General features: G+C 46.4%; 1 protein-coding gene across 1 annotated transcript; it reads right to left on the reverse strand.

Moving 5' to 3' along the window:
* Nucleotides 1–6,977: 6,977 nt before the first annotated feature.
* On the reverse strand, nt 6,978–23,423 carry SLC35E1 (solute carrier family 35 member E1). The gene is made up of 6 exons (XM_063112271.1): nt 22,994–23,423; nt 22,595–22,665; nt 20,360–20,497; nt 18,966–19,091; nt 8,988–9,233; nt 6,978–8,435 (listed from the first exon to the last, which is right to left on the reverse strand). Exons 1-6 carry the CDS (start codon nt 23,421–23,423, stop codon nt 8,205–8,207), a joined length of 1,242 nt encoding a protein of 413 aa, XP_062968341.1. The 3' UTR covers nt 6,978–8,204.
* Nucleotides 23,424–25,726: the final 2,303 nt, after the last annotated feature.

Raw genomic sequence — 25,726 nt, forward strand, 5'->3', positions numbered from 1 at the left:
GGAAGCCGGCCGGAAGTGGCGCGAGGAAGCCGTTTACGGCTGGCTTCGCAGGTCGCTTCCGCCCGCCACTTACGGCGGTCGCCGGGAAACCCCGGAAGTGAGCGTAGGGGGCGGGCAGGAAAAGGCCGCGCGTGTCCAGTCGCGTGGGAGGGGCTAGCGAGGCGCACGTGCGCAGGCTTCCCCGCGCATGCGCCAAGCGGAGTCCGTAGCGCGGGCGCTGAGGGATGGTCAGAAGTTCGACGATGGCTGCTTGTCCGTTGCGGCCGGGGTATCCCACGGGCCTGCCTCGTGGACCGAGGGGCTGGCTAGCTGCGTTGTCCGCCGGACAAGGGGTCTGGGGAGTTCCTGCCCGGGTCAGGTCCTCTGTTTCCTTCTCGCGGGTGCGGCGAGGAGACTTCGGGGTGAGGTAAGGGCGGGATGCTCCGGGCGGCCGGGGGTGGAAGCGGAGCTGGGAAGCCACGGACTTGGCGGGGGGGATCGCAGCTGGGCTTTTTAGGTTCAGAAGATCCTCCTGCTCGGGCTCTCCCGTCTTACCCTTTGCTTTGGTAAGGAAGCCTGGGGCGGAGGACTCTTCCTCCACTGGCCTCAAGCTGCAGGCCCGGAGCGCACAGCGCCTCCCTCAAAGATGCAGTGACGTTGCTTCTGAAATGATGAGGCTGCCACATGCTCATTGCTGTGGTCTGTGGACATCCCCTCTAGTCCGACCCTCTTGGGATTACCTTTGTTAACTCTTGGTTGGCTGTATCTATTTTTTCTGTGCAAATGGATGTATACGTATTTTAGAGTCATTTCTTTTATTGCTAGAAAAATCTCCATCAGACGCTTATGGATTGCATGCTATATGCCAAGTATTGCTGTAGGCTGTGGGTCTGCAAACCTTGTATAAAGGACCCCAGAGCAAATATTTTAGGCTCTGCGGGCCATCAAGGATCTTATTTAAGTACTTGTATAATCAGAGAGAAGTGTCCATAAAGTTCTTATTGGTGAAATTTAATATAACAACCGAGTAGTTCTTAAAATATGGTTTGCTGTGGTCTGAATGTTTGTCCCCTCTGAAACTCATTTTGAAACTCTACCCCAATGTAACAGTACTGAGAAGTGGGGCGTTTAAGAGGTGATTGGGTCATGAGGGTGTTGCTAACATGAATGGATTAATCCATTCATAGATTAAGGGGTTAAAGGATTGATGAGTTGTAACAAGAATGGATCTGTTAGAAAAGCCAGTTTGGCTCCTGATGGGTCGCCTTGAGACACTGCAGAGTCCCCAGCAGCAAGAAGGCCGTCACCCAACGCGCCCCTCAACCACAGACCTCCTAGCCTCCAGAACCGTAAGAAACAAATTTCTGTTCTTTATAAATTATCTGGTCTCAAGTATTCTGTTGTAAGCAACAGAAAATGGACTAAGACAAGGGTCTGCTCATGAGAATGAAACCAGGGGACAAACCCCCAATTTCCTTGGTTGTTCCCCTGACCCTCTTCAGAACCAGCCTCAGCTAGGGGAAGGGGAAGATAGCTTAAAAAAATCTGTTTGACCAAGCAGGACGGGCTGAATTCCTAGGAGCAGCAGTACACTTGGAGTAACAATAAGATAACAGTTAAACTTTTGCTTGCTGGTAGCTGTTAACTTCCTTTCCAGAACCACTTGTTCCTGTAATACAATTATAAGTTGATGTCTGGTTTTCCATTAAGCTGGAAGAGATGACCCAAAGATCACGAGGAGACTTTGAGTCTGTTTTGCAGAAAAGAATGAAGGCTGTCAACAAAACTGCAACCACAGGATGACCCAGCCCCAGCTGCCGCTGGCACTAAGGAGCCTATAGTTACCTAATATCTGGAGTCAGAGAAAACACAGATTTTCTGTTAACTTCCCCAAGACTCCTCCTCCCTTTCCTCTTGGCCTTATAAAATTCCTTGCCTCTGTTTCTGTGGTGAGATGGACCAGAGAAACTTGGGCTTGCCTGTCTTCTTGCTTTGGCTAGTTCAAGTAAACCTTTCTCTGTCTCCAAGCCTCCATTTCAGTGTTTGATTTAGACGAACATTGGGTACTTGAACCTGGAACTTTGGATTCCAGCAACAAGAATGGAATTCTTTTGGGGGGAAACATTTTGCTGAATTAGGGCTCCAAGTTGGCCTTTCCTGTCTTCAATTGATTAGATGTTCACCTGTGAAAACTACTCTTGGCTCACAAAAAACAAGTGGTCCTGGCTGTGGCTTGTGGATGCAGTGATGAACAAGTCACACTTAGGCTCTGCTCTTGTAGAGGCCATAAATCAGTAAACAAGTGTATCATCACAAAGGTGTTAATAAAGAAAAGAATGGGGTGCTGAGAATTGGATAGGCAGGAGGGTAAAGCCTATTACTGATAGGGTATAATCAGGAAGGGCTCTCCTGAGGCGAGGTTTCCACTGAGGTCTGAACAAGGAGCCAGCTGTGTGAATGCTACCGGCAGAGGGAATGGAGTGAGATCATAATTTTTACATATCAGTAATCTGTGTAGTGTGGGCATTTTCCCCTGCCGTTAAAGATTTAGATCAAGAAGGTTTAGCTTGGCCTCAATCACAGATGGACTTCAGAGAACCATGAACTAGTGAAATTGACAGCTAAATACTGTACATAAATGCATTTTCGTGCGTTGAAGACACAGCATTTACCAGATTCTTAACAAGATCCTCAAACCAAAACAGGTTAATCTGTTCTGTCATTTTTAAGGCTGCAGAGAACCTGTGGTGTTGACTTATCACAAGTTATGGAAGCAAGAGTATCTTGGGTTGATTCCATCTTTAGGCCACAATTAAAATCTTGTACTGAGTCAAAGGGTGTGCACATTTAATACCGATACTGCTCAGCTGCCCTTCAGAAAGACTACACCCACGATCACTACTTTCACATACTCATTTCAGATTGTTTAAAATGCTGTTTATCTGAGACTGAAAATACAAGCATGACAGAAGCCTCTCCCAAGCTCATTTCAAAGGGCCACATCAGAATCCACTGGTCAGAAGAAAGTTAGATAAAAGAGCCTGCTGCACAGTTCTCCCAAGAATCTGGAAACTACGACTTTTATATAAAATAAGGAAAATGTATACCCCTGAGTGAGATGTATGCTGAAGGAACCTGCCTAAGAACAAAATAGAAAGTTTAAAACCATATGCGTACATGCTTTGAGGAATTTATCCTAAATCAGAAGTGTGTGCTACACTGTTCACTGCAAACATGCTACAAAATGGTAAACTGTTTAAATGCCCAGCAGTGAAGTTTGGCTAATTATAGCACATCCCTTTAACAGAATGCTATCAACACACAAAATCAAATAACATGGGGAAATGTTTTTGGCATATTACTTTTTTTTTTTTTTTTTTTTACAAAGCCCATTAAAAAATATGTATAATATGCCAGTTTTGTGGGAAAAAATCTGTGTATATGTCCTCCCCATAGGTAACCACTTTTTTCTAATTTCTTGTGTATCTTTCCAGAGTTGTTATGTATCCATAAGGACATTTATATTGTCAATGATATGTTTTGAAAATTGTGGTCAGGGATCTAGCTCATTCTTGACATCTGCATGGTACAGGTGATTTATTTTTATTTTTATTTTTTGCTTTAACAGTTTTTTTCAAACTTAAGAAAATATAGAGAGAGACAATAAAAGTTATTAAAAATGTAGTGAGTGACTGAGGAAATCTAGGTCCATCCAGACTGATGGCCTCAGTAAAGCCAAAGCTTGATGTGACTGTGTAACCTTGTCTCCCGCAGTAACTGAACCACATGTGGCCAGCTAACTAACTGAAGCCACAGTGGGAGGAATGGTTTGGGAACAGAGATGGTCCTGTCCTGCCCCAGGAAGAGAGGCTGAGTCTGGGACATATTGGAGAGGGCCTCTGTCCCAGAGCAAGTAACATTCCTTGTGCCCAGTGTGTCCCCACATCACCAGCAAACTTCTGGTCACAAAGGAGGTACCATGGGGAGGCAAACAGGAGTATTCTCGTGTCTGAGACAAGACATCCCCAAGTTGGAATTTGGTGTCTGGCTGAGATCTCAACAGGCGCACTAAATCTAGCCCTGTAGAACAGGGCCTGACTCACACAGCAGCAACCAGAACAGAGCCTCTGAGGCCCCTGTCATTGCAGCAGCAGGCTGCAAAGCCACTTGAGCTGTCCAGACACACAGGCTTTTGGGTCTAAATAGCAGTGAGGCCCAGACATGTGAAATGAAAGGCTATATCTTTGATCATACCAACTGCTCTTAGCAGTACAAGACACAGGTGAGGAAAAACAAAACAGCTTGCTGTCATGGCTGCTATGGCCCTGGGCTAAGAGACAGAAACTCCTGGGTTCCAGGCCTGTTCCATGGGCCAAGCATAACTTTCTCTGCTTCTGTATCACACTCTGTAAAATGGGTTGATATCATCTCCCTTTTGGGTTCTGATATCCTGTGATTGTAAACACAAGTCAAATGAAACACTCCCTGTGCCTCTCAAGTAACTGCCCTGTGTAGCATTTTTTTACCTACCTCCAACAAAGCACCATATGCTTAGTTACACATCTATAAATTAAAATGAGTGCTTTGAGTGTAGGAGTGCTTTGACATGAGCAGCCTAATTAAGTGCTTAGTAAATCATTGAACAAGAGGATTATGAATGAAAAGAATGTGGGCAATTGTTTTAGCAGAAACTCATACCATTCACCAACTATGTTTGAAAGAAATTCTCTGTTGGGAATGGTTTGAGTAATATGGGGGAAATGGGCTTTGGAGTCAGACTTCAGCAGCTCTGTGATCCCAGAAAAGTGAGTTGCCCCTTTGGGCCTTGTTTTCACCTGTAAAATAAGGTTACTGAAACTTCATGCAAAGGTATTACAAGGATCGTGTATGAAAAGCCTAGCACCACCTCAGGCACGTATTAGCTACTTTTACTCAAAAATACACTTCATAAGCGCAGTTGCCACAACATTTCTGGACTTCCCATATTCTGTTCAATAAAGGCACATCATGAACTGTTTAGTTGTGATCCTGTTTTCATTCTACCATCTCTTACATTTACATGTCCCAGTTTTTGGCTCAGAAGGAAAAATAAAAGGCAATACATGCAGACATGACAGCCAAGTTCGTTTGCTCTTTCTATCCCTGTGTTTTGTTGCTGGGCACACTGAAGACAGGGTCACTAGGAAAGGGACCCTCACTGACAAATTGGGACCAATATCAATTCCCTGGAGACCATCGTTTATTTTTTGGTAAATGCTATAAATGAATATACAGTGTCAGTCCCACAGTCTATAGCATTTAAGTCTTAGAAACAGGTGACAACTAAAAAAAGAATTAACAATTTTTAAGTCTTTTAATAATTTAATGTTCTATGTCCTTAAGTCTGTTGGGCCTTAAGGTATTTGGGTCTAGTTATGTTCCAGCGATAATAAAGGGCCTGTCACATGATATAGGCCAAATATTCAGCAAAATTCAGAAGCCCCAAGTGCTTCCTCACTTGAACATATTGGGCTTGTCTCCTTTGTAAAAGGCGTTTGATTTTCCCTATAATGAATGACTTAAAATAGGTGCTTAAAAATTCCACACCAAGTCTCACAACAGTGAACAAACACCATTCAAAAATGCCCTCTGCGCCTGTTTCTTCTGTAAAATGAAGGAGTTGGGTTAGAGTTAGTGTGGTAAGCCAGACCATACCATCAGGAGCAAACTAAATCCTCTACCACAAACCCTAGCAGTGAAGAGGGTGAGGGGGACAGAGCTTCAGATACAGGAGGGGGCCACAGCCAGGGCACCATGTGGCTGGGAAAACCCACCTTCCAGAGACCAGTGTCACCTCTAAACTGTCAAGTCTCCAAAACACGTCTTTGTCTTTTGATCTGATGAGTTGGTCTAATATGATTGTCTCATTCATTCCTGTGTATGTACTTGCTGTAAATTTATGTACAGAATTAAATATCCCATTTATTAATTATAAACCATAATAAAACCAGACAGTCATTTCCCCTCACCAGCAGATTTTGCATTGGAAAAGGAAAACAAATTAATATGTACAAATTTCAGCAACATCAGAAATGTTCATTAGGGCTGGCCGGTTGGCTCAACTGGCTAAAGAGCAGCCTTCTGATGCCAAGCCCAAGGGTTTGGCTCCCTCTACCACCCAGCCTCCAAAAAAAAGAAATTTTCATTAAACCTGAATAGAGACATCATTCATTTTGGAGTTCAATTATATGTTCAAGGAATCAGTTACTATAATCACATAGACAATATCTGCAGTGCAAAATTACCCTCACTCATTACTCACCAGTGAGAAAAATTCTACTGAAGACTCTAGTGCCTCTGGTGAAGGCACCCAGCAAGTTCTGATCACAGATAACACCCTCCAGGATTGCCTTTTCCCACTTTATACAGCAGTTATCTCAAAACTTGAGACCTAAGTATTTAGAAAGCAAGCAAACAAACGAACCAACAGGGACTTTCCTGAGAACTCTGGTGTGTGAACTCTCAGGCAAGCAGAGTGGCCTGCTCGTAAGCTGACAGTTTAATCTCTTAAACGCAAAATTCCAATTTTCAAAAGCAAGAAAACCAGGAGTCACGCATAAGCTCCGTTACTGCCTCTGAATGGGGAGACGTCTCACTAGGAGATAAAGGGTGAATTGCTTCCCATCTGCCGCTCACTCCAAGTACCAGTGAGAGGCTGAGGACAGTGCTGAAGAAAGAAAGCAGCCATCACCAGAGACCCCCACAAGCCAAGCCAGTGGTCCCCTCCATGAGGGCACTGTCCTTTCATGATGGCAGAAAAGATCACAATCTGGATCTCAACACACAGGCTTACCTTCTGGGATTCTATGATTTTCCTGATGTGATTCTGCCAAGAACCAAACATATTCACCAAAGGATCTGATTTGGCAAACCAAATCCTAGCTTGGTGGTCACCCCTTCTCCCTTTAACCAGGACATGATTCAGATCCTAACATAAATACAAAAAACAGGTCACAGAATCAAAACACTGTGGTCTTATCTATTACACAAAATATTGAGAGAATATTCTTTTTTCTTGTGGCAGGTGGTCAGTAGGGGAAATCAAACCCTTGATCTTGAGACAATCCATTTTCAGTGATTGTGGTCATCAAGAGGGGAGCTTCAAAACACTTCATGGCTTCCTACTACATACCAAAATGTGTCAGACAGGTATTGCCTGCAAGAACATTTCTTGTCTTTAAACATTTAGAAACAAAATGGTTTCCAATCCATAAGCCAGTCCTCATGCGTCCTTTCATGAGAGACCAAGACATAAAAACACACACAAAAGTGTAAGATCCTCATAAAATCAAGATCTCCCCACCAAAGTCATCAAACATACCACCAAGTCATCATGGAAGTGGTGAAGACTCGTCTGAAAAGACAAGCACTACAGAAGTACAGCTTGAAACACTGAATATGATTTCCTCAAGATCCTTCTTTCTACCCCAAGAGAAGCGCCCAGCTCTGGAACAAGAAAGAAAGGGCAGAGGGGACGGCAGTTTCCCTTCCCTCTGGCTCTGGGTGGATGCCAACTCCAACTTGCAGGTCAAAAAATCAGGCTCCAGGAATTGAACACTCCTTGCAATAGCTTTGCACTGAGGACAATGGCCACAGGGATGACTGGAGAACGGCATCCACCTTTGTTGCAGGAGCTGTTTTAACTAACTCTCACTGGTTCTTCGTCGGTCCCACATATCTGAGGAGTGAATTAAAGCAGCTAGTCCGTCATTCTCCAGCACCACCCTATGATCCTCTCCTTGACACTGCCCTCCCCAGGGCAAGGAAACCACCTGTTGCCAGCTCTGGGGCCTGTATCCACAGCAACCCGACTTTACCAGAGAGGGTCCCAAATGTGATCCGGAAAACAGAACAGGAGCTCTAAAATACACAGAGAATAATTCCACACAGAAAAGTAAAACTTGGCCAAGATCTCCATGGGGACGCAGCCCTCAGATGACAGACTCCAGGACGAGAGAGTGCAAAAACAGGTCTCCATTTAGATTTGCCTCTGCCCAGAATCCATGGCTGTCTACACCTCAGGCATATCCTCCTGCTGCCCATGGGGAGCTGGGAGCCGCAGGGTCTCCGGATGGTAGGTAATGCACCATCCCCTTAGCTGGGTTTTACATTCACCAGTTATCAGAAGTTTCTGATTCTGCTGGGGGTGGGAGGAGTTGCAGAACGTCCGCCCTGTCCTGTAGAACCTACACATCATAACGGTTCAAACTGTATGAGTTTGGATAGCTCTGCCGGCTATACTGGAAGTGATCTGTTAAGATGTTGTTGCGGCCATACTGATAGTCCCCGTGCTGGGGGAAGAGGACACCGTTGTGGGGTTTCTCCAGTGGGCTCCGGTAATGCTCCTTGCTGCTCAGGTCTGCCGTCGAGACAGGGAGGAGGTGCTTCCTGGCTTGCTGGTTTGCATCATACTTGGTCTGCAAGGGAAAGAGAGTCATGAAACAGTCCAGCCCAGCCACCAGGACATGCCTGGGACACAAAGGGGAGCTCACAGTTCAGGCCCATCAGCCTTCAGGCTGACCTAAGCAGGGTTTGGGCATGGCCAGTGAGCGTGACCAGCCCACAGAGAGCAGCTGGTTCAGAAGGCAAGCCTCTCCTTTAGTCACACGTGTACTTAACACTGGGGCTGGATGTTTTGCTCAGTTGGCTAGAGCACAGTGTTAAAACACCAAAGCCAAGGTCAAGGGTTCAGATTCCCACACCAGCCAGCCCTCAGAAAAATAAAAAAAGATAAACAGATCCTTCAAGAGGAGGGAGAGAAATCTCCAGCCAAGCCTCAGCAGATCCAATAGCCACACCTGGAGGGCTGCAAGGACCTGGATCATCTATGCAGGAAAAGGCAGACCAGGGCAAAATGAGGTCACAAATCGGCCAGTGGCAATGCTGGGAACTGGAGCCCCCACCTCCAGCTCCCATGAGGCCCTTCCTCAGGGGTTAAGGGGATGCCCCTCCCCACCACCAAGGTTTACCTTGTTGTATAGGAAGACACCCAGGATGGCTGTCATCATGCCCAGGACATTGGTGCTAGTGACCGGGTTGCGCAGCATGATCAGGGACACCGTAATGACCATGATCCTCTTGGTGGCATTGGCGACTGAGTAGCTTAGGGGGCTGATGAGGTTGAGGATGCTGAAAGCGATGACGTTCTGGGCGAAGTTACAGAAGCCACTGACAGCCAGGAGCAGGAGTGTCCAGGGCCACTGGGAGATGTAGGTCTGCATAGATGGGGAAGCAAGGACGGTACTTCAGTGGATGGCAGGGGAGGAGACACAGGGGCTCCTCTGGGGACCCACTGTCAGTAGGCAGCAAGCCAGAGTGTCGGCGTGTGACATTAGGTGCTTCATAAGCTTGACCTCTGACCCTCATGACACTGCATAACACCACAGTCACCCAACATTTCTTGCTGAGGAAGCAGAGGCTTGGAAAGGTGAAGCCAGGAGCCCTGGGGTTGGCACAGCAACAGTCTGCTTGTTGGACATTGTGGAATATACTATAAAGCATATGTACTTCACAGGGCCTGGTTTTCCAAAGCCTTGCAGTTTCAAATATTGACCTTGCAAGGACAGGAAATTTTCCTCAGGCTGTAAGTCTCTGTTGCAAGATAAGAATTGTGGCACAGCAGGCTGCTGGCTCAAAGACAGACTAGTTACTGATTGTTATGTAAAGATACTGAGAAATTGCTATAAGAAGGAATGTTTGCTAAGATCAAACTTGTGTTGATAAGACCACTTAATTGTCTACTGGAATTTCATCTGGCTTGTTTCACTGAAAGTTACCAGCCTATACCGTTAAACTATAACCCCACCTTTGTTCTCTTCCTGTAACTTCCTGGTCTGGAAAATAAATGCAGGAAGAGAACCCCAATTTGGTGTTCATTTTCCCAAGGAAGGGATGCCTCTTGCTGGAGAAAGTTAACCACTTCGGGGCTTCTCACTGCTTGGAAGAGATGGGCTTTGAGTAATCCTTTGCATCTCCGTCACCCAGGGGAAGTGGGGTGACAAATCCGTGGGGGGGCGAAGCAATACAAAGCAACAAAATGGTGCCCTGTGTGAGGACATTCTCCACGGATCAGAGACTGACCTGCCAAGCATTAGAGAGGAAGAGGACGTCTGATTCATCCTGGCAAGGGAGTCCCTAATAAGGGAGATGCATTTTGGTAAGGGAAGCACAGGTGGCTTTCGATTAGTGACTGCATGCCTGCGGCAGGTCAAAGTTAGGTCTTTTCAACCCCAAAGATATTTTTTCGTTTTCTTTATTTTTATAATATGGATAATTCGTTAACAAAAGGGGAGACTGAACATACATTGCAACTCCAATGTCTCCGTAAAGCAGCAGGCTGTAAGTAACTGAGTGGCAGCTTGTAAAACCGTTAGTGGATACTAAACAAAACCATGTCCTTGATACCGCAAGGAAGGGAGCCTTAACATAAAAATTTGGGAACAAATTCGTCACTGGTTAATTATGCAATGGGTCTCGTTAAGGCTTCCTACCTAACAACTAGGAATCTATGTCAAGTCGCTCTGAGACCTATCCAAGACCTTAACAAAAAACTAGACATGTTTACGTCACCAAAAAAGGATAAAACTTAATCTTTGCCAGTGACTGAGAAAACTTTAAATTGGACAATCTAAAGTATAAGAAGTTAATATTTCTTTACAGTGTGGGTATCATTTGAGCATGTTTTTCTTTCTTATCTGCATAATGCTTCTCTCCTCTCTTAACTGCATGTGCTACTCTTTTTCTCTGAAGACTCTGGAGTTTTATGAATAAAAGCATTCATGGCGCCAACCAGACCCCTTTTGGGTCTACTGCTCTTCTCCTAAAAACCTCAAGAGTCAAATGGTTTCATCTCTGCTTGGTGGCTCAGCTCTTGAGCTCAGTAAGTCATCTGAGAAACAAAAGCTAAACTAAAATCTACCTGTTTAACTAGATGGTCTCAAATTTCCTGGCATCCTAAACAGATTTCTAAATTCTCTTCTGGTTTCATCTATGGATTTCTTAACAAAATTCTATGGTAGAATTCTATGCTATCTTCTTAAAGGAAGAAAATCTTTGCATCTTCCTGAAAAGGTTTGCATACTTTGCTTTACAATGTAAATTTGTTATCTTGCTTTCTCTAAGGCAAGGTGAAGCCTCACCAATAAGCCTTTTGGAAACAACACAATCTAAACCTGACTGTCCTTTTTACTAGTGAGCTTTTCTATTGCATTTTAAACAAAACCTATAAGATCCTTGTTTGTTCTTGTTGTTTATGTCTGCATATATGCTTGTGTAAGATGTATATTATGTCTGTATGTTCATGTCTGTGTAATTGTTTTATGTGCAAGTTACCAAATTGGCTTATAATTAATGCACGCTCATTAAATAAATAAGTATACTTTTCAAGTTCACGTGACTTAAATCTTCTAAAGTTTTGATAAATATATTTTCAAAATTTGATTCAAACCTTTTACCTAAATTTGTTTCTAGGTCAACATGTCTCCTCATTATCTCAGCTCTGCCTCCTGGCCATGCTGGGAGAAACAATATCTTTTAGACATAGATAGTGAATACTGCCCTCTGCCTCTCTGGATTCCACATGGCTCCAAATGCCATGTGGAAACCTGGGACCTGAAATGGCTAGTGAAAAGAAACCTATGCCAAATATTGCATAGGCCTTAGTTAGCATTAACTGATAAGAGTATAGATCTAATACACCAAGTTTTTGGCTGGGAAACCATAAATATGTATTTGGTAAATATAGCTAAAACTCAACTGGGCTTTGTATAATTTGCTCTGATAAATGGATGCCTATTTACTAACCTGAATGTATAAAAATGTTCTTATCGACACACATTGTTGCCTGGGTTTACTAATCAAACAGGACTACATTTGTCTTTGTTAGAAGCTTTTAAGTTGTAAACTGCGCCAAAACCAAAAAAACTAAATACAAAAAAACCAAAAAACCTTTTTATATATAATTTTTAGACAAATTAGGCCAATTTAACATTGATAATAAAGAAACAAGTATGTAAAAAGGAGGTAATTTAAAGAAGGCTATGGATGTGGGGATATGGTTATGGTTGGAGGGGCTAGAAAGAAAGAAAAATAATTTTTATGTAAGAAAGCATCTGGTACAGTGTATTTTTGTCCTAGAGTAAAATGACTGGCTATTTAGAAAGTAGGAAGTATAGGACAAAAACAGAACGTCTGAGTAAGTCTTGATAATGGTTTAGGTAGATAAGTTTGTTAAAAGGGTTTTACAGTAAAAAAAATTAACTGGATTTAAAAACAAATTATGTGAGTTTTTCTAAAAATTAATGTCAAAAGTATTCTAATACAGGCTTAGAATTTGCTCTCCTGCGGTGGAACAACCAGATTTTCTAAAAAACCTGACTGCTCTTAATACAAAATTGTAAATGGTTTTCTTTGTCTTTTAGATAACTGGTCTAGGGAGCTTACTTCATGTTTTATCATTATAAGTTCTTGTGCTCTCTGCCTTTGAAGCCCTCTGTCACTTTGGTTTAATTTTTTGTAATAATTTGTGATCTTATTCAACTAAATGTTTTAAATGTTTTCGTTATTTAACACAGCTTTCTAACACTAAATTCTGAAAGTTTAAAATAACTTTGAGGAATTCCAATGGCCCTGGAGTTTCTCAAAGGATATATAAAAGATGTATCAAAACTAATTGGCTTATTTAAATTAGACTATATGGGAAAGCATTGTCAGTACTGAAGGTGTTATGGATATGTGTTCCAAAATCTTGTAAGTTTCTACCACAATGTATATCGACAAAATAAAATTTAAAAAAAAAAAAAAATCTTGTAAGGTTCTTAAATATTTGTGTCTTGATATAAAATGCTACCGGTCATAATCTTGGTTTAATTATAATTTTTAAATGTTATGTCTTCAAATATTTCATGAAAAAACTCTGATAGGTACAGGTTCCGACAAACTTGAGTTCATAGCTTTAAACTGAAGTTCCAAAATTCTAATGAAGAAACTGATGGGTTTGTGAAATTGTTCACAAAGGTCAAAACAACAAAAGTTAGTTGGTAGACTAATAAAAAGGAATTATGGGTTTTTACAATTTCCTTATACGGTTCTCCTGATGTTTTTCCAAATGTAAGAAAACTCTCCCTCTCTCTTCAGCTATCTATAAGTAACAACAGTTTGGTAATATGTCATTTAAAACAGAGATAAAAGCATTTGTTTTCTCCCTATTTGATTCCCCCCCAAATTTAATAACTTTAAGTATACTTATGATTATTATGGCAATGTGGCTATTTTTATAAGTTCAATGAAAATTAACTCTCTCTTTATAACAGGATATAATTTAAAACTTTGGATACAAGATAGCATGTCTCATTACCAAGCTCTGACCTCTCTTTATGTTTGCCGTAAATTTGGCCCAAACTGCTGCTTCATCCTGCTGTTCATCTTTCCCCCCAACATGGGACAGACAGATCTTCACCTGGGAAAAGTCTTCCCAGCAACTGGGACAGATCACTGAAAGAAAGTGAGCTGAGATGCTTCTTTCTATCATCACCTGAGAAAGAGCTTTCCCAACACTGAGAGATTTATGCAATGAAAGTAAGACCTTTTCAATCTAGATATTGGTCATCAATGCTTTTATGAGGAATGCCTTGATCATAAAGGGGGAAATAACGTCTTCTCTACAAAAGCAGTTCTCTAAATTTTCCTGGCCTTAAAGAGGGTGTTTGTAATTTGAATGAGACATCCTATTCTTAAGCAAAAGACTTGTAATTGATCAAAAATTTGACAAAAGACTAGACACTCTGAAAGCAGTAATGTCCTGGACAGTTTTAACATTAACAAACTCTCTGGACTAAGAATCAACTATTATGCAGAGCAGAATCCCTTCAACAGTTGCTAATTACACCCAATTCACAGCACCTGGTTTGATGCTGCTGCAGCCGCCCTGAGAGGATGACATCATCAGTCCTCACCTGAAGGAAATTAAAAGGACTTGCCATGCTAATTGATACTAACTTTGCTTTAACAAAATGCTTTTTTGTCTTAACTGTGCTAATCTGATCTATGGTTTTGCTTTCCTTTTAAATAAATAAAACAGGGGAGATGTGGAATATACTAATAAAGCACATGTACTTCACAGGGTCTGGTTTTCCAAAGCCTTGCAGTTTCAAATATTGACCTTGCAAGGACAGGAAATTTTCCTCAGACTATAAGAAGTCTCTGTTGCAAGATAAGAATTGTGGCACAGCAGGTTGCTGGCTCAAAGATAGACTAGTTACTGATTGTTATGTAAAGATACTGAGAAATTGCTATAAGAAGGAATGTTTGCTAAGATCAAGCTTGTGTTGATAAGACCGCTTAATTGTCTACTGGAATGTCATCTGGCTTGTTTCACTGAAAGTTACCAGCCTATACCGTTAAACTATAACCCCACCTTTGTTCTCTTCCTGTAACTTCCTGGTCTGGAAAATAAATGCAGGAAGAGAACCCCAATTTGGCGTTAATTTTCCCAAGGAAGGGATACCTCTTGCTGGAGGGTCCCGGGAAAGTTAACCACTTCGGGGCTTCTCACTGCTTGGAAGAGATGAGCTTTGAGTAATCCTTTGCATCTCCGTCACCCAGGGATAGTGGGGTGACAAATCCGTGGGGGGGGCGAAGCAACACAAAGCAACAGGACATGATACAGCCCATGGAACAGGAGGTCCTGGAAAGGTGGCCCTTGAGTGTGTGAAGAACCCATTAACATGAGAGCCCCAGGTCTGCCCCCCATTGCTGTGAGCCACTAGGCAAGCTGCTTGACCTCTCTGGTCTCAGTCTCTTCATCTATGCTACGGGATGGGGGATGGGAGGGATTGATGTCTGCTCACCCCACATGACACTGTTGCTGTGAGCATCAAACAAAATCATGGGTTTGAAAGTGCTCAAGGGTGCTAGGTGGTTACCTCAGATGGTTAGAGCACAGCCTTGTAACACCAAGATCAAGGGTTCCAGTTCCTGTACTGGCCAGCCACCCTCCCCACCCCACCCCCAGGAAAAAGAAAGAAAGTGCTCGAAAACAATCCCAAGCCAATCAAACACAAGAAAAAGGTGACATTATCATTAACACTTTAGTTACCATCAGACCCTCGCCACAGAACGAGGCCTCCCTGATTGAGGGGCTCCGGAAGTCAAAACACCATAATCAGCAGACATCTGGACCACAGAAACCCCCAAAGAGCCTGGGCTGTTTCCACGACAGGCCGACAGGTGAGAACTGGGCGGGCACCACCCTGATTCCAGCCCAGCGGCTAAATGTGCATTCAGGGCTGGATGCCAGAAGGCCCGCAGTCTGGATCCTGTGCCTCCATGACCTCCTCAGTTGCCCCTTGGTACCTACAGATGGCCCCAGGCTGCTCGTCTCCTCAATGTCTGTGACCTAGACAGGAGTCCTGGGACAGTCCTGTGTCCCTGTCTGTAGTCTGAGGACAGAGCAGCCTCGACACCCCACGTGGCTGGGTCCAGGCAGCAAGGTCACAGTTGCTCAGTGGCACCTGCTTTCTGGAGGCCGATTCTCAGGCTACATAGGCCTTGGCCACAGGAGGACACAGCTGGCTCCCCCCAGGATGACAGTGTTTAGTGGCCCTGCCAGGAGGAGAGCTGAAGCACCACCACAGGACTGCCTGAGGCCTGGGGCCTAACAGTGCGAAGGAAGAAAGAAGACAGAAGCCCATCGGGAATTTCCCCCACTCTCTCTGAGGGTTAGGAATCCCTTTTCCTGATCTCCAAGCTACAAGTAGAGGGCTTCTCTGTTCTCCCTCGGTGCCCACCTCCACGTTTTGAGCTGCCTTGAGTCCAGGCTGGAGATACAGGAGGGAAAAGAACGGCATGCTCACTGCTGGCTCAGGCACCCTGCCTGCCACCATTTACTTTTCAATTCTCAAGTAGCTGTTTCATAAATTCTGTCCAAGTTTAAAGCCAGGCCGCCTGCTGCGTGGTCTGGCAATCGCTGACTGGCTTTCATGAGCCATCTGGCAGCTGGGCTAGGCGTCTCCAGAATCTTCCTGCTGCAGCCTTTGATTCTTGGTAAAGTGGTGAGCAGCAGACAGCAGCTGATGTTCTCCCATCTTCTCCTCCCCTCTCCCATGATAGAGCACAGGGCCAACTAACCTGGCATCTGTGTCTGTCTACACGGGAGACACGTGACAAAGAGGAGGAGCCCAGATATGTGGGAACCCCACCTTCAGGCTGCAACTGTTGAACACTGTGTTCCTAGGGCTGTTATTAAAATGTACAAGGACCCCCTCATGTTAAAATATATATATGATGTATATATAGCACCTCAACTGAAAAAGAGAGATTATTAAGGTATTACAAAAGATGATCACCAGAAAAAAGTGACAAAAACGTCCTAAATACAAGAAAAAGCAAAGACAAGAGACCGTAGCAAAAGCCTATATATTCACGTCTGTGTGTGTATACGTGCACACATCAATGAGTTGTGACAGAACAGGATGAGAACTGACCCCATACCTACTGACAATATGTCACAGATAATAAAAGAAGCAAGAAAGACCTTATCCATCAATATGGAGTGAACCACAGGACATATTAAGTGAAAAGAGCAAAGTGCAGGATAGTAGAGGGTACTTTAAAAAGTTCATGGAAAGATTCATATTATCTTTTACTTCTATTTTTCCACAAACTTTTTAAAGTACCCTCCTAAATCTAAAAAGTCACTTTTTGTGTAAGAAGGAGGGAGGATATGTATATGCAAATTTACTTATACAAGGGTACTTCAAAAAGTTTGTGGAAAGATTTGTGTTATTTTAAAATTCTATTCTTCCACAAACTTTTTGCAAAAAAAAAAAAAAAAATCAATGAAAGGATAAACCAGGAGCATACAAATGGTCACCTATGGGAAGGGGAGGGGAGGGGAAAGGGATGGAGGCCAGACTTCTTTGAATAAACCTTATTGTGTAGTTTGGTTTTGAAACTATAAAGGCTTTACATATTCAGTTGTGGGGCAAGCAATTGCTAAAACTTAAAAATAAATGGAAGTAAATGAACCCAATCGCATAACAAGTTGGAGACACAGGCACACTTGGACAACAATTATTTCAAGTGATCTTGGAACACTGTACTCCAGGGCCAGCCCGTGGCTCACTTGGGAGAGTGTGGTGCTGATAGCACCAAGGCCACGGGTTCAGATCCCTATATAGGGATGGCCGGTTGGCTCACCTGGTGAGCATGGTGCTGACAACACCAAGTCAAGGGTTAAGATCCCCTTACTGGTCATCTTTTTTTAAAAAAAGAACACTGTACTCCAGTTCCACCTCTTTAATGGAACAAGTGCTAAGGAAAATGGAGCTGCAAAGAACTCTTCACCTTCTCTCAGTACTCTAGTTGTGGGCGTACCATCAGGCCTCTCCCTGTGGAGCCATTATACGCTTGAGTGTGTAGGAGAATAATGGAGATGAATAACTAGGGTAGGAAAAACAGATGAGAAAAGTGGACAGGAACCAAGCATACAAGAAACGACAGATAGGGCTGGCCGGTGAGCTCACTTGGGAGAGCATGGTGCTGGTAACACCGAGGTCAAGGGTTTGGATCCCTGTACTGGTCAGCCACCAAAAAACCCCAAAAACAAACAAAAAAAGAAATGAGACATAAATAAAAAATCAAAGCAGCAAAGACCCTGGCATATTAAGTTGGAAGTGGAGCTAATCACTGTGAATTGTACCCCGCGGCCCCCAAGTATGTACTTCCTAGCGTTTCATTTCCAAGGTCTAACAGCAACAACAGCCCAACAGCAATGAGCACACAATCGCCCCCAGACTGTGTCTCTAAACACTGTTCCCCACTAAAAGCAACACAGGTTCCTGAAGGATCTGTGACTGCAGGTCTGGGACAGAAAATACATAAGATGAAGGGAAGGCATCCCGCTGGGCTGAGAGCTTCCGGAGACTGACCTGTGGTGCTGGGAGGGCAGGGAGCTGACCGGAAGGGCTCCTTCAGCTAAGACGGGGCACCTTGAGTAGGAGAAAGAATCATTTGTGCAACTAACACAGGAAGTGCACAATGAGACTGGAGAAAATCAAAGAACTCTCCCCCCCAAAAAGAAAAATACCTCAACTCACTGGTCAGTATTTGAAGTAAGCTCCAATTCTTTACTCTGAAAATTGGTAAGTAAAAGGGAGAGTTATGCATTAAACTGCCTTTCTTGTACCGTACTTCAGGGCAACAAACTAGTCTTGGTTGATGATGGGAAGTTCTTCACAGAAAAGTTACAGCTGATCAATGTGGAAGGAAAGTTAGAAGAGCAAGCCACTGTTTTTTCACCTGGAAAATGGAGATTACATATGGTAGTTCTACAGGCATTGCTAAGGATTAAAGACAAGAAATGTCGGGAATCTAGCTGGACCAGGGACCCAGCTAGCCAATAAGCCCTCACTAAACATTCACTCTCTACAAGAATCCCACCTACCTCCTCCTTACCATAGCTTTAGTTTCCAGAGCATTCTCTGGAGGCTGACTCTATAGGTGGCATGAGGATTCTCATTCAAGTGCTCAGTGTATAGATAGATTTGGAGTAAATAGAAATATGGTCAGAGATGACAGCAATAAAGGAATTGAACTGTGCAGCAAGCACAGCTTACAAAAGTCGAAGTGGGGTCAGAACCAGACTGTCAGGATAGGAGAGAGTCACCCATGCTGGCCTATTTTCTTCCTTGATGCAGCAGGAACCACTGCAGCAGCTATCAGCAGCTGGGATCAAGCACTCTAGAGAAGGAAATGCAAAGGAAATCCACTTCCTCAGCTGCGTGCAATGTGAGTCACAACACAGAGCCGAGTGTCGAAAGGGCTGGCTGTCAGATACCAAAAAAAAAAAAAAGAAGCCTCAAAGTCAACACAGAGCTGTAGCTTCTCGACAAAGCTCCTAATTGGAACCAGTCAAGAAAAGAGCGCGCTCTCAGCGGTGGCCAACTCACCAAGTCGCTGCTGACCAGGAAAGCGGAGAGGTCCACCAGAACCCATGTGGGGATCATAAAGAAGACGGCATGGCAGCCAAGGATGTTCAGCAGCCGGAGATGGTGGATCCGCGAGTCTCTCAATACCTGAAGAGGGAAAGCATCTTTAAGGGCCGAGTAAAACTATACATGGCAAGAAGGGCTCCAGTTACCCAGGCCCCCAACACAGTGACCGTATATTAACCCTGACATCCAACCTTGAGCACCAAACCTGCAAGTCCATCTACGATGAGATACACAGCACATGCCCAAAACAAGCACTATGTTCCACATATAAAGGACTGAGAAAAGAAAAAGAAAAAAAAAATAGTAACACTCAATGCTGCTGAAGCTGTAGTGAAACAGACACTCTGAAATCCCACTGGTTTAACCTTAAATTGATTAATTTGAAAATTAATTTTAAATTAATTGGAAATACAACCAGGCAAACTATATCAACAGCCATAAACATCTCATACCTTCTGACCCAAGAACTGTAAGTCTATTATAAGCAAATAATCTGAGAAACAGAAAACATACACAAAGACCATTTCCGCAATACTTACAACGAAAACTTGGAAATAACCTGTATTTCCAATAGGGGAACTTAACTGCATGAACTGTGGTATCTGGAAGTATGCGATTATGTCAGGAGTTAAGAGCAATAACTTTTAATGATATGGGAAAACGCTATGGTATAAAAGCAAATGAGCAAAGCAAAAATTTATTACAATATTTTGAAAATATTTTAATATTTGCCATCTTTGTTGACTGTGCTATTAATATATACACTGATTTAGTAATAAATATACCACTATTACAGAGTGCAATATTTTCAGTACTCATAACTGGCTGAAATTAATGCTATCACCTCAAGAAAGGAATAAATAAATGTTATGCCAAAATTCCAAACTAAGCAAAGCCAGACTTTTTAATGTATCTATAATATTGCAACTCTAAGAAATGCACAGGAAAAAATGTAATGTCAAGAGGAGTTATCTTTAGGGTACTGGACTGTGATTTGACTCAATAAAGTGGAAGTGGAAGCCCCTGGGCAGGAGGCTGGTCTCTTTTGATTCTTTATCTTTAGCACCACAGTGCCTGGTACACAGTAGGTGCTCAATAAGTTATTAGATTTTTAAAAATTGGGCTTTTCTCTATTTTTTTCTTGTTCAGCATATGTTAATTTTCTAAGAGAAAAACATAAACTATTTGAAAAGCAAAACAACAAACAAAATCTGCAGAAGGGAATGTAAGATTTTTTTTTGCTCCAACACTGAAGAAATCTCCGCTTGGCCAGTTTCACAAATGCCATCAGCTTGCTACCTGCACCCCCCGCCCCCAACACCATACATGTCTGTGAGGTGCCCGGATACCTTTTTAGAGAATATGTTCTGAAGAGAGAAGCACAGCGTGGCAGCCAGGGCGCTGACGAGCCCCCACATGTCAAAAGACAACTCAGTGACGGTGGCCAGCAGGACGCCGCTGATGATGGGGATGAGTGACAAGTACACCTGCAAGAGGAGGGCAGGAGAGGCTGACAGTCCAGACTGGAGGGGGCCACCCGCCGCAGGTGCCTGGAGGAAAGCCTCAGCTGCTCTCTCCTCCCTCACCGAAGGGACACCCCCTACCCCTCCAAAAAATGGCATCTTCTGACAGGATGCCGAGCGGTGGGGACAAATGGTTATCAGAGTACCTTGGGCAGGGCTTGTGTTACTGTGGGCAGCCCCCATCAAGAGTTCCTGCTCAGAGCCACAGACCAGAGCTGGTCCTAAGCTAACTGATCTATCCAGCTGCAGCAACGCACCCAGGGTTTGAACCCCTGATCCTGAGATCCGCTTCCCCTTATTTCACACTCTTCCAATGTGCTGGCTGGGACACCACACTGACGCCTTCTCCCACTGGCTACCTCTTTTCCCCTCAGATCTCAGCTCACCCACCATTTACAAGGAGAACGTTCCCTGACCCACCTCCACTCTGGAAGGTTCCTGTGCTGCGTGTTCCCATGGCCATCACCTGGGCTTCCCCGGTACAGAGCTCTCCACTCAGTACACCTGCCAGTTACATCATCTGGGCCCAGTTAGACCAGGCACAACTTTAGGGTAGGTCCTTGTTCACTACTCTATCCTGGTGCCCGGCACACAGTAGGCACTCAATAGCTGCTAGCTGAATAAACACGTAGCAAACATAGTGACAGGAGGCCTTCCAGAAGGTCAGCATGCCAGGGCCTGGTGGCTAACTGGCTCCGAACTCCCAGGATCCACTGGGACCCATTCTCCATTGTCCAGCTCTTCTGAGTCATCCCTCTCCAACGAACAGCACTCTTAAGGCAAGGCGGAGATTTTAGGAAGGGGTAGTGCTGTCCCCCAGGAGGGCAGAGCAAGGTCTGTGGACTGGGGGACCTGAATTCCAACTGCCCCACTGCTGGCTGCAGCCCTCAGGCCTGTGACTCTCCCCTCTGAAGCCCCAACTCTTCCCTTGGAGATCAGGAATGCTGATTACTGGCCTTACCTGCCTCACAGGGTGGGTCCCTACTAAGTTATTACATCACTATCATTAGCCTGCCTGCCTAAAAGAGCCAATCCCTAATCTTTCCTCAGTGTGTCAAGTTTCCAGCTCCTTGCCCAAACAGGTTACAATGCCCCATACAACAGGGAAACGTGATCAACGTGCTGTGTTACCGGGTGATGCGGCCACACACCTCCCGGGCAACTCTGACCCCCAGGAGGCAAGTCGGACCTGACACTGCAGGTCTTGCTGGGATGAATATAGGCTGGTAAAAAAAAAATCAGCCAGAAGTGGCCCAATTTCTATAAGCTGATCCAGGGCACTGCCTCTCAGAGTTACATAGAATACAGGATGCCAGAAACTGACCACTTGGAAAAGAAGAGCTGTGTCCAGCATGAAATGGATTCCAGCTGGGACAACAGGAGACCCACTTCCACTTAAAGACACAGGGTGAGGCTGTCTCTGGCTGAAGCCGTGGCTTCTCTCACTCCAAGCCAGGAAATACCCTGGTTTGGCATCATGAACAGGTCCTGGACTGTGCCCAAAGCATCTTCCTATTGTATCCCTGAGTTCTGTGTGCTGCTCTCAATGCCATTCCCAGACAATCACAATTCCTAGCTGTTTTAATTTCTAAGATTTTGCTGCATTTTGCCAAAATCAAACTCCTTTGACTAGCATCTCACTTCTCATCCCAGAAGTCCTCTACCTGACCATTCTCTCACAAGTGAAAACCTGTCAGAGTGCTGATCCATCCTTTGTCCCACTGGAGAGGCATGCATGGGGTGACTTGTTAAGATATGACCAAGTCATCACCTATCCGCAATCTCAGGTAGGGAATCAAAACGGGGGGGAAGGTTGGACCTTAGAGGGATGGCGGCATCCTTGAGACCACAGAGCAGAGAGCACAAAAGAGCACACACTCCACCACTGCCTGCCCGCAGGGTAATTCCAGAACGTCAGCAGCAAAAGAGCCACTAGAGGCCTCTACACTGACTTCCCTGTTTGACAGGAAGCCAGGCAGCCTGCAGGCCAGGAGCCTGGACCACGTCACCAGTTGGGCAGCAGCCGGGAAGACCCTGGAGCCCCCAACTGCCTGGGTTTACCTTGGTACTCTGCTTCTCCTTCATGATGACCCGGGACAGGAGTACCACCCAGATGGGCATGGTGGCCTTGACTGCAAAGAGAGGGAAGGTCGCTCAGGGCGCTGCCCAAGTCCCAGGGCCCGCTCAGGGGACCTGTTCCACCTCCACGGCGGAGTGACAGCCGCTCAGAACTCTTCGACCCTTCTCTCTGCGCAGGGCTTCCTCCCCACCCAACAGCTGCGGCCAGCCCTGCTGGGCTCCCCTCTCAGCCCCCTTCCTCCCTGAGAACCCTGTGCGTGTGCCTCCCCTGCCGCAGCCTGGGCAGGCCTCTGCCGACCTCCTGTCCCGGAGTTCCAGGTCCCCCACCGGCGCACGGCGCCTCCCACCCATGCACGAAGCCCCGGGCAGCGCGTCACCCACCGGTGTGCGCGTAGGACACGGGCACCTTCCAGATGCTGACGTGCGCCGACACGGACGCGAAGTACTTGCCGAAGGCCAGCGGCAGCACATAGCGCGGGTAGAAGCGCGGCGGCAGCAGCGGGCCAGGCGACCCGTGCGGGCTGGGCCCGGGGCCCGAGACGGGAGGCGCGGGGGGCACGCGCCAGGCGCGCAGCAGCGGCGGGAGCCCCGCGCACAGCGCCAGGATGTGGCACAGCGACACGGTCACGGGGAACGGGAAGCCGCTCAGGATCACCTTGTTGACCACATTGCCGCCCGCGCTCAGCGCGTACCACAGCAGGCACAGCGCCGCCACCCGGGCGCCCTCGCGTGCCCCACCGCCGCCGGCCGCCGCGCCCGCCGCACCCCCCGCTCCTCCCGCGCCCGCGCCCGCGCCCGCCGCAGCCGCCATCCTACCCCAGCGGCCGCCCCTTCCCGCGCGTCCGACGGCCCGACGCCGGGCGGGGGCGGGGCCGAGAGGGGGCGGGCGCGCCGCCCAGCGCCGTTCCCTATTGGCAGCCGCCTCTGTGCGTCACCGCCGCGCGCCGGCAGACGCCCCGCTCACCACGTCGCGAGTGCAGGCCCGGCCCTCCGTTCCAAGTGCTTCCGGCGGGGGCGGGGCCGAGCCCGGAAACGGAACTATCCGACGAGGACACGGGGCTGAGCCGCGGTCGCCTCGTTGCGGGCCATCCCGGGGAGCCGGGGGCCGTGGCCCGAGTGGGCTGGGCGGATGGGAGCGCGAGGGCCCGCTGCATGGGCGTCTGTGGGCAGGCGATCGAGCTCGCGGACCGACCCTCAGGGCCTCGGCGGGTGGCACGTCGGCGCCCCTAACCAGATGCCTGAAGGGCTGGCGGCGGCGGGCACCGAGGGTGAAAGAGAAGACCTTTGGGGAAAGAGTCCAGACTGTGAGAAGATCTACTCGGACTAACTGATCTCTGCAAAGCGGGGGCGGATGCCGTGGCCGGATCCCGGTAGAGGGGTCAGTCCGGAGCACCCGGTCCTCGGGAGCGCTTCTGGGAAGCACCACGACTGTGCGGTTCGCGGCCTGGCCCGGCACCGTCCCACCGGATCCTAGGAACGCTGTGCGGTAGGTGTCACCACCCGCACTTCACAGACGGACAGGCCTAGGCCCAGAGAGAGGCAGCGACCAGTCTTAGGGCCGTGGCGGGCAGCCTCCTTGGACACCTGTCTCCAGGGTTCTGCAGGCCGGGGAGGTGCCGGCCCGGGCCGCTGACGCCCGAGGACCGGCGCGAATAAAAGCAAGACGGTGTTTTCAGCAAGATGATCTTATACCACTTAGAGGACTTTGTTAAAAAAAATCATGCGTTTCCAACTTTTGAGGGGAGAGGGGGCTGTTAAAATTCCCTTTTACACTGTCCTAACTTAGAAAATTAGAAAGTATCAGCCTACCTTGATCCCCCAAATGTTGGGGGGTATCTTAGCTTATCCTTGTGTTCTCAAAGGCAGGCAATATTTGTATCCTGGGGCTGACTGGATACTCGTACACAGGTGTGGGAGTCTCTGTAAGTGGGGGCAGGGGTAGCAGTGGCCTGTCTCAAAGCTCAGATCTGAGAAAGTGAGGTGCTGATAGGATGCCAACCTCCACACCCTAATATCCTCCAGCTGGGCCTACTGCTTTGTCACAGAGTAGTGTCATATCCTCAGGACATCCACCTTACAACAGAGGTGGCCAGGGTGAGAACACAGGCACAGTGGGGTTAGGAGAGTAGCTACTCTGCAGCACAGCTGAGTGTCAAACAGTTCCACTGACGTTTTTCGGGTTTTTTCTTTTTTTTTTTTAGCTTTTATTATTTTTGCCCTCACAATTCTGGGATAGGCACTTTAATACCCCAAATGGGGACATGTGCACTGGAGTGAAGAGGTTAGCCCAGAGCCACACAGCTGATAAGTGGCAGGTCCGGGGTTCAACCTCACACTGCCCCCAAAGCCACTTCACCTGCTACCCTTTCCTTGGGAGGGTGTTTGTGTCATGTACCAAACCTTTGTCAGAAATCTCTGCTGGCTGTGAAACTGGTTCTGCAGGCTGGAAGGAATGTTCCTGGACCCCTTGGTTTGCCCTCAGAGGCTGCCCCTGTTAAGGAGTAGCCATTTTTTCATTTGTGAAATTAAGCAGTGATGAACAAGATGACCTCTTCTGGAGTGAAACAACTTGAAAACTAAGTCTTAATTTATGGTTTCAGGGACAAAGGGTGGAGAAGTAAAAGATTATCACCTTATGGTCAAAGGAGAAAAGTTATTTAAAAAAAAAAAAAAAAAGCAGCAACCAGTAAGAATCTCAGGCCTGAATGGGAAGCTAGCAGCCTGGGGTGGGCTGCCAGAGAGACCTGAGTCTCTGGGCCATGCCATGGAAGAACTACAGATATTTTTTGTGGGGGACAAAGTCACTGAGATGGAGGGCTTCTCTCTGGGGCAGGTGAGATCTGGATTAGACAGGATAACATCCCTTGATGTCTCCCCCACCCCCCGCCTAGACTGTCACCCAAAGCTAGCAGGTGGCCCAGAATGAATGAGAGACAGATGGAGGTCCCACCAAATGCAGCAGGAGGTGGTCAGTTTCCACGCACAAGATCAACCCTGCGGCTGTGCCCTGCCCTGTCCCGCTTCCCTGCAGTCTGGCTGTGGAGTCCGGGATTTCCAGGCTCATCGGGAATTTAGGAGAGGGCTGATTGGCTGTGAAGATGCTTATGAGAAACA

The sequence above is a fragment of the Cynocephalus volans genome, chromosome 10 (assembly GCF_027409185.1).
Source record: "Cynocephalus volans isolate mCynVol1 chromosome 10, mCynVol1.pri, whole genome shotgun sequence".
NCBI lineage: Eukaryota > Metazoa > Chordata > Mammalia > Dermoptera > Cynocephalidae > Cynocephalus > Cynocephalus volans.

What these genes read in the sequence shown, in the direction of transcription:
- SLC35E1 (XM_063112271.1), bottom strand. Translation starts at nt 23,423, where the DNA reads ATGGCGGCTGCGGCGGGCGCGGGCGCGGGCGCGGGAGGAGCGGGGGGT. An exon ending in AGAACATATTCTCTAAAAAG is followed by an intron (nt 19,092 to 20,359) that starts GTATCCGGGCAC and finishes TTCCCTCTTCAG; the next exon opens with GTATTGAGAGACTCGCGGAT. An exon ending in GTGTCTTCCTATACAACAAG is followed by an intron (nt 8,436 to 8,987) that starts GTAAACCTTGGT and finishes TTTCCCTTGCAG; the next exon opens with ACCAAGTATGATGCAAACCA.